This window comes from Cricetulus griseus, chromosome 7 (assembly GCF_003668045.3).
Source record: "Cricetulus griseus strain 17A/GY chromosome 7, alternate assembly CriGri-PICRH-1.0, whole genome shotgun sequence".
In the NCBI taxonomy this organism is placed as follows: Eukaryota; Metazoa; Chordata; class Mammalia; order Rodentia; family Cricetidae; genus Cricetulus; species Cricetulus griseus.
The window spans coordinates 96,506,762-96,515,399 of NC_048600.1; the positions used below are offsets into that span (position 1 = coordinate 96,506,762).

At 43.9% G+C, this 8,638-nt stretch overlaps 1 protein-coding gene across 1 annotated transcript; it reads right to left on the reverse strand.

Moving 5' to 3' along the window:
* Nucleotides 1-259: 259 nt before the first annotated feature.
* Slfn14 (schlafen family member 14) lies at nucleotides 260-8,638 on the reverse strand. Its single transcript, XM_035448134.1, has 4 exons — nucleotides 7,612-8,638; nucleotides 5,606-5,737; nucleotides 3,311-4,025; nucleotides 260-1,079 (listed from the first exon to the last, which is right to left on the reverse strand). Exons 1-4 carry the CDS (start codon nucleotides 8,636-8,638, stop codon nucleotides 260-262), a joined length of 2,694 nt encoding a protein of 897 aa, XP_035304025.1.

Below are 8,638 nucleotides of genomic sequence, written 5' to 3' on the forward strand. Positions count from 1 at the left end.
TAGGAAAAGTGGAGGCAGAGAACTAATTGTACTTATCTTGTCACTGTCCAGGAAAAAGAAGTGGACTGAGCAAAGGACACAGCCACCACTAGTAGAGTGACCCATCCTCCCCCTCCCCCAAAAAAACCATTGCTGTGGCCCCAGGCCATAACAATGTGCCTTCATGGCTTCACTTGTAATATTAAAGAGGAAGTAGCTACCACCCATCTGGGATGAGAGATTGCTCTTGTTTAGCTTCCTGTGTTATTTACAATAGTCATTAGGAGGCTGTCTTCCTACTATACAGCAAGTAGAGATGTTTAATGGCTCTGGAGGCAAAACAGAGTTTATGAGCCCCCTCTGACTGCATGCATTCAGGACTAAGCCCAAACACAATATTCCTTACCATGCCTGAAAACTGCTGAACGCTGTCTAAAACGATGCCATCACTACAAACATCCGCAGCACTGCTGAATGCAACCTCTGTTGTTCTCTGGACCATTGTTCTGAGCAACACATCCTTATACTGCCTTCTGTCTTCCCTTCTGTACAGAATTGCAATGTCTTTGGGCAGATAACCCTCGTGGAACAGGCTGTGACATTTTTCTGCAACATAGTTGGCTATTTGTTCTAGTGTCAGGTTAGCCTTGATTTCACACACACCAGGCAGAGCCTGGGCACACATTGCTTCCTCATAGGGAGCCTCCTGGAACATTGCCAGAATGTCTGGAGATATGTTGGGGGGTGGACTTTCTTGGATCCTCTTCATTTCTTCTTTCATTACGTTTGCAATTTCCACAGCACAGTGGATCTCGTTGGTGATCACTTTTCGAGGAAACTGAGCAGAAAGGGCAGGAAGGCCACTAACATCTGCATGATGGGTTTGGAAAGGATCCAGAAAAAGCCAGAGGATCCCATGGTGAAGGTTTTCACTTGCAGCCCCCTTCACTTTTGGGTGGGTGATGCTCTTAGCCTTCATGTACCAGTCATCATATCTCCTACAGAAATCCTCAGTCTCATCCATCACGATGTGTTTAATTTTTGGGAACTCTTCTCTCATGAAGGTCCTCTGGGTCACAATTTGGCAGGTGACTTGTTGGCTGTAACCATGAAAGAATAAACAGGGTTTCAGGCATAAAAACAAAAATAGCGGAAGCTTTCCTTACTCTTTGTGTTGGAAACAGAGGCTGATTCCCCTTTGCAGACGGATTCATTAATGGAGGCAGTGCAGTAAAACCACCCCACTTCCAAGGTACCCACAGATAGAATATGAGTTTGGAGATTGTTTGGTTAAATCTCCATGTGAAATTTTACTGTGAAGTAGTTAGACAGTTGGGTGGTTTGTGTCTATAATCCCATCACTTAGGAGGCTGGGGATCCTGAGTCCAGGGCCAGCCTGGACGACATAATGACTAGAGGCCAACCTAGCCTACACAGCAATAATTGGTCTCAAAAAATAGTAACTTAGGAAAGCTGGCTGCTTCTACTGGTCCAGCTGTGATGCTTGGCAGTAGAAGACAAGATCAATACAGTTAAAGAAAATCCTAAAAGTAACTCATGCCTGTTCCTACTCCTTTAACTTGTCCTTTTACTAGGATTAGAGAACAGTCTCCAACAAGCATATCGTAATCTATACATGAAAAGAGATATGTGCTATTTCAAATTTCATCTAAAGCAAGGCATGTTTCTTTACTTGTCTTACAAAAATCAGAAACTCATTTGGGTTTTGGTAAGAAAAACACCACTTTCTGAGTTCCTTCAAGAAGACTTAAACAAAGAAACCCCCCACATGTCTTCCTCTTTCTGGTCCATTTCCCTTTGTGGTACATTGTAGCATGCATATAAACTACACAAACATACTTCACAGATCTGGTTGCTTCTTGTCTCCTCTAAGGATTCAATAGGTTGACCTCACAGACTTTTTGTACACAGTTCCTGGGGCTTACTCTCTGCCTTGACTTGTAACTACACTCATTCTCTTCTAGCTTGGTCTGCGTGGCTCTTGAAGGAAAGCACCAATTTTTAGCTGACCCCATACCTTCCTCACATTAGGGCCTTGATAGGTATTTGGCAATTGGGGTTTTAACTGGGACATTCTAAAATTTTTCCTACAGAGCTCCATAATGTTCCTGGCCCCTAGCAGTTTCCTCCATAATCTAACATCTGTAGACATTCCAGCATCACCGTTTTTTCATAGGTCCACACTCTGGTTGGACTCCAGTTACATCTCGCTCCTCACTGCCTTTGACCTTGCTGTGCCCTATGCCTGGGAGGCCCCCCCCATCTCATTCACTTCTCCTACTGTTTATCCTTTGCTTTTTTTTTTTTTTTTTTGTATTGCTTTTATATAGGGTCGCATTGTGTAGGCCAAGCTGGTCTTCCCAGTGCTGGAATTCCAGGTATGCATTGTCACACCTGACTTCCTAACAATTTAGTACAGTCAAGAGTCTCCTTCCCTGAAGTATATTTGCCAACCAACCTTCAGCCTATGAGGCCGACCTTATAATACTAATGCATTGTTTATTCTGTCAAGTCTGTCAATTTGTTTACTACACTGAAAGCTAGTGGTTTCAATCAGAATTAAATTTACATGTTTTCTAAAATTACTGGTGCAGAATAACTCAAATATGTGAATATGTTTTATAAACAAAGTTAAAGTGTATTTAAATTCCTGTTAGATATAGTGACTAATTGTAATACCCAAAACATTAATTATCCAGCAAAAAGTTATTTAAAGTAAGGCAGGTTCATTTCTTTCTTTCTTGTTTTTTTTTTTTTTTTTTTTTTTTGGTTTTTTGAGACAGGGTTTCTCTGTGTAGCTTTGGAACTTATCCTGGCACTCACTCTGGAAATGAGGCTGATCTCGAACTCACAGAGATCTGCCTTCCTCTGCCTCTCGAGTGCTGGGATTAAAGCCTTGCGCCACCAACACCCAGCTAGGCAGGTTCATTTCTACTTTTCTTAAATCTAAGGACACGGATTTTGGGGAAATGTTTCTGTTATAAATAGAGGCACAGTTGGGCATGGCAGTGTATGTATCTCTATACTCTTAATGCTCAGGAAGCTGATGCAGGAGGATTGAGTTTAAGGAGAAAGACTATCTCAAAAAACAAACAACTGACAAGCATCCTTCGCCTGTTTGGGGTTGAATATAAGTTACCCATTCTAGAGCTCAACCACATTTGGAAATTTGTGTTAACTCAGGCTTTTGCACTTGCAAGTGAAAGAGCATTGTTAAATCTTCAACTCAAATAAATTACTTTTGTGACTGTGCTGAAAGCCTCCTCCCATTCCCGCTCCCCACCCGAAGTTTAGATGGTAAAATTCTCACATCACAAAATCCCTGAGGGAGTCATTTCCACAGACATAGAGGATCTCTTTTGGTTTGCAGTGGAATACATCCTTGATTTTCTCCGTGATCTTTATGGCTAGAGCTGTCTTCCTGGTTCCTGGAAAACAGTGGATGAACAATTCCCGGGTTTCCTGAAGGCTCTGGGAGAGTGAGTTGCATTGCTCTTCTACACGAAGCTTGAAAAACTCACAGCCCAGCTGGTCACTCAGCACTGACCTGGAGCACACTGAGACTCCCACAAGGGCTTGCAGCACACCTTCCACTTCCGTTTTGCTAGACAGTGTGTAGGATCGGGGGTAGCACACAAGGGACTGTTCAGGTCTGGGCCCTCTTCTGGTCAGGTATATCTGCCTTGGAATGACACACACTTTCCCTGAGTAGCCGCCAAGAGTTTGTAGCTGCTGCTTTAACTGAAGGGCGGTGTTGTGTGTATAGTTAGAGCCTCCATTCCAACTTTGGTCTGGTAAGATCGTATAGAGTATCAGAGGGCTGTTGACTGCTACCAGGAGAGCATCACACAGGACCTTCTGCTCTTTCGTTAAACCAATATCACCAGCCCAGCTTCTAGAAACTATCACAATCCCATGAGAACAAGGATGTATCTGTGCCTTCAGTAAGCCCTCCAGTCCGTTGTGATCTGAGAACAGCTTTTTACAGAGGGATTCTGGCTGAAATTGCAGGCTTGCCTGTGTCACTGAAAATTGAAGGAATAGAAGTTAGCAAAACTTAAAGAAAGAAAGAAAGAAAGAAAGAAAGAAAGAAAGAAAGAAAGAAAGAAAGCACAGAGCTGCTCTTGCAACCTGATAGAAAAGGACTACTTTAGCCTCGGAACCATGGTTTTCCTGTTGCAAAGAGAACATCCCGAGGCTGAGATGAGAGGCTCCCCACCTGGCATCCCACGCCCAGCAACTCTAGCAGGGGAGAAGCTGTCAGGAATTTTCCCGGTCCCGGACACACACACACACACACACACACACACACACACACACACACAGCTGCTGGAAAGGCATCCCTTCCTGCTAAGGGCTTTCTGTGGAGCTGGTGCTTTGGGGGAAAGTAAGAGTCCTCTTTAGGCTGCACAGTGGGGGTGCTCGGGAAACAGAGGCAGGCTGGTCTCTGAGTTCAAGGCCAGCCTGGTCTACAGTCAGTTTCATGACAAAGTTACACAGAGAAACGCTGTGTTGGAAAAAAAAGAAAAAGCAGGGGTTGGGGGGTGTCATCTTTTAGGAAAGTAATTTTTTTGTTGTTGGTTTGCTTTTTGAGACAGGGTTTCTCTGTGTAGCACTGGCTGTCCTGAACTCACTCTATAGACCAGGTTGGCCTCGAACTCAGAGATATTCCTGCCTCTGTCTCCCTACTACTGGGATTAAAGGTGTGTACTACCACAGCCAGGCAGAATAGTAACTCTTAACAGAGTTCTGAAGACATTTTATTTTACTATTACATGTGTGTGAGTGTGTGTGTGTGTGAGATGTGTTCAGTATATGTGGAGGTCAGAAGACAACTTCCAGGTTCTCCCACCATTGGGGCCCAGAGATTAAACTCAGGTTCTCAAACCTGGTGGCAGCTGTCTTTTACCCATCAAGCCATCTCACCAGCTGAGACAATGTCTGGGGACTTTTTGATTATCACAACTGGAGGGAGGCTACTGGCATCTAATGAAGCTAGGGATACAACTAAACCTCATATAAGGGACAGAGCACTCCCTCTGTGGTATGACTTAAATGTCAGTAGTGCTAAAGCTGAAGAAATTTTCCTTCAGAAGGCATTTGTGTAGCCGTCTGACCCCCCTCTATATTAAAAATGACATAGTTCTCTTATGATAGAGACCCAAGGAACTCCAGCACTTTCCATTTTGAAGACTAAAAGACACAGGTGGTTGGAATTCAATGCATATAGAAGTTTGATGGAGATTGAGAACTAGGATTTAAGACTCCCCCCTCCTGTGTGTGTGTGTGTGTGTGTGTGTGTGTGTGTGTGTGTGTGTGTAATTGTAGGACCATTATGTCTGCTAATATCTTACATTTGACACTCCCTAAGAAAAAAGATTTGTATTGCTTTCTATTAATTCCCCCCAACTTAATTCTTTTTTCATTGCTGGGTATCACACTCAGGACCTTGTTAGGCAAATTCATTTTACCACTGAGCTATGCTTTATTGTATAAAAACAATCTCCTCAGACGTGATGAAGAGGGAATATACAAACCTGGACTGGGCTGCATAGTGAGATGCTGTCTCAAAAGTCAAACAAAACCAAAACTGAGATGGGTGTACCTGGAAACAAACGGCGCTGCAGAGTTCCCTTATATCCCAGGACTTTTGTGAGATATGCTGGCCTTCTTGGTGCAGGCAAAGCTGGTGAAATCGGATGAGCACTGTAATCAGTGGTGGGCAAGCTGGAAGGATCTAAACAAATATATAGAAAGAGGCTTCGGATAAAACGAAAAATCATACATGGCAGAACTCTGTGACTGTTCTTTCTACAGGAAACAGGAGAGACGTCCTGCACTGCCTCACACAGCTGTGCATGGCAGGAAAGGAGGCTGGGAACTGCTCTGTGGGTCTCCAGTAGGTCACCTCACTGGGTAATTCATTTCAAACAAGTATCATTTCTCCTGTCTCTCAAGAGGTGATGGTCCCTGAGTTACCTTCCACCTCTAAAATCCTGGTGCCAGTTCACCTGTAAGAAGAAAAGGGAGCTACTAGATGTCAGCAAAGAGCATGTTGAAGCACAGTTTTTATTTAAAGCTCTAGGAGAGTGAGAGAAGGCACAATAATGCAAGCAAGCCTTAAACCTTGTCGGCCACCTACAGGAGGGATGGAGTAAAGGAGAAAGCCCTGTTGGCTGTAAGCCAACATACGGCAGCACAGGCTGTAACTGATGGTTACAGTTGCTTTTAGTTTCCATCTAAGGTAAGATGGAATTGGAAGGGAAAGGATTGGGGGTGGGGTGGGGTTAGGGGGTGGAGCATGCCATTAGTCCTAGCACCTGGGAGGTAGAGCAGGCAGATCTCTGTAAATTCAAGGACAGGCTCTAAAGCTAAACAGAGAAACCCTGCCTCGAAAACAAACAAAACAACAACAAAAATAAAAGGGGAGGGGGAATCTCCCTGGGGAAATAGATCAAACAAATTTAGGAAAAGACAAAGGATGATGCCAAGATGTTTGTAATGAATGATATCTGTATCCAGTGTGATCTAAGGTCTTTCATCAAATTGGAGCATCTGATCCTGCAAGTAAGGAATGAGTTTATTTGTAAGTCTTTTATGGGTTGAATAGGAAGCATCAAGGCTGACTGCCAAATAAGATGTAAGGGCTGTACAACCACCAGTGGTCCTCCCTCCGGTGGTCCCCGGAGTATCTGCTCTTGCCTCATTCCCCTCATGTTGTGGTGCCTCGGATAGTTTAAGATATATGCTTCTAGATTTACTGAACTATTTACTGAAATGGTTCAAATTTCTCTCTCTCCCTTTCTGTCTCTCTCTTTCTCACACACACACACACAGAGACAGAGAGAGAGAGAGAGAGAGAGAGAGAGAGAGAGAGAGAGAGAAGGAGGGAGAGAGAATTTTACTCCCAAAACGTAGTGCAGTGTCATTCTTTGTTTCTCTGTGTAGCTTTGGGCACTATCCTTGCACTCGCTCTGGAGACCAGGCTGGCCTCGAACTCACAAAGATCCACCTGCCTCTGCCTCCCAAGTGCTGGGATTAAAGGCATGCGCCACCAACGCCCGGCCTGCAGTGTCATTCTTAAATGGGGTTCTCTGAAGATTGTTTTTCCAGTGAAACTATTCCATGTACACAAAGAAAATCAGCCATTTTTTGTCACCAGGGTTTTACAATGCAGAAAAGAAACTCATAGGCAGGTGGTGGTGGCACACGCCTTTAATCCCAGCCCTCGGGAGGCAGAGGCAGGCAGATCTCTGTGAGTTCGAGGCCAGCCTGGTCTAGAGTGAGTGCCAGGATAGGCTCCAAAGCTACACAGAAACCCTGTCTTGAAAAAAAAAAAAAAAAGGAACTCACTACTTCATGGCTGATGATATATGATAACTTGACCCCAAAAGACTGAAATCCAAATTTCTTTCTTTTTTTTTAATTTCAAAGAGATTCAGAGTCTTCATAACTAAGCCGTTAGAAAAAGAACATTATTGTGGAAGTGCATTTGTAAACAAAAGCACATTTCTGGTTTTTAAAACTAAACTACATGACAGAACACCCTCAAAAGGTGAAGGAGAGGGTTCTTGCGCTTAGCCTCTGCACTGCCTTTCATCTTTTTTTTACCTGGCTGAATATCCAGCATCATGTCCACCCATTGTTGAGCCACCAGCCTTTTGACATTGCTGTCCTTCATGATCCAGGAATCCGGGTCATCTGCAAACACGAGACAACAGAAGGGCTCTACTTGAACCACGCAGACATAACCATATAGGGCCTCTTTTTGGTAAACCTTCATAATTTTGGTTGTGAAATCCACCTTGGGCTTTTCACGACAGAAGTGATACGTTGGCAACTTTTCTATGCAGTTTCTTATTTCTGTTTTTAGTGATTCCGGGTTCACTTTTTCTTTCTTACATCCAAAAACTTCTTTGCTCTCATCATCAACCCCAATAATTATGTATCCCCCCTGAGTGTTGGCAAATGCAGAAATATAATGAGCCAGCGTCTCTTTAATCCGAGGGACAATCTTCTTGGTGGTGAACCTTTTAAACTCCACATGTGTTGACTCTGTGAAGTTCAGCTTTTCCTTATAATTGAGTTTATCTTTTTTAAAAAATTCCGAAGCACACACCTTAATATCTTCTTCTTCCTGGATGGATCTTCTGAGGAGGCATTCCTGAGAGTGCACCCTGGGGACACCTCTTTGGGCTCTTGACTCTTTCTCTTTGAGAAGCTCCAGGGCACTCCTGGCACTCAGGTTGATGGCAGAGGTCACATCTCTCTGGTATAAGTTGGAGCGTAAGCTGCAAATCTTCAGCGGAAGGCTGGAGGCATCCGGGCTCCATGACTTCACAAAAATCAGGAGGTCATGGTTCTGTTGCATACAGTCAAGATACTTTTGTGAACCTGATGGAAGAAGCTTCTGAAAGGAAGTTTCCAAATCCTGCCCCAGCCCGTGGCATTGGTAACTATAGTTTTCATCAACGATCTCTGCTTTGACCACGCCTCCTCCAGAATTCAGCAGTGCACAGACAGCCTGGATGATACTTGAGTTCTCATGTCTTTTCAAGCAACCATTGGTCATCTTCTTCCTGTTTTTTTCTCCCAAAGTCACTTTGCCCAAATGTATGGTGATCTCAGCATAGGGCAT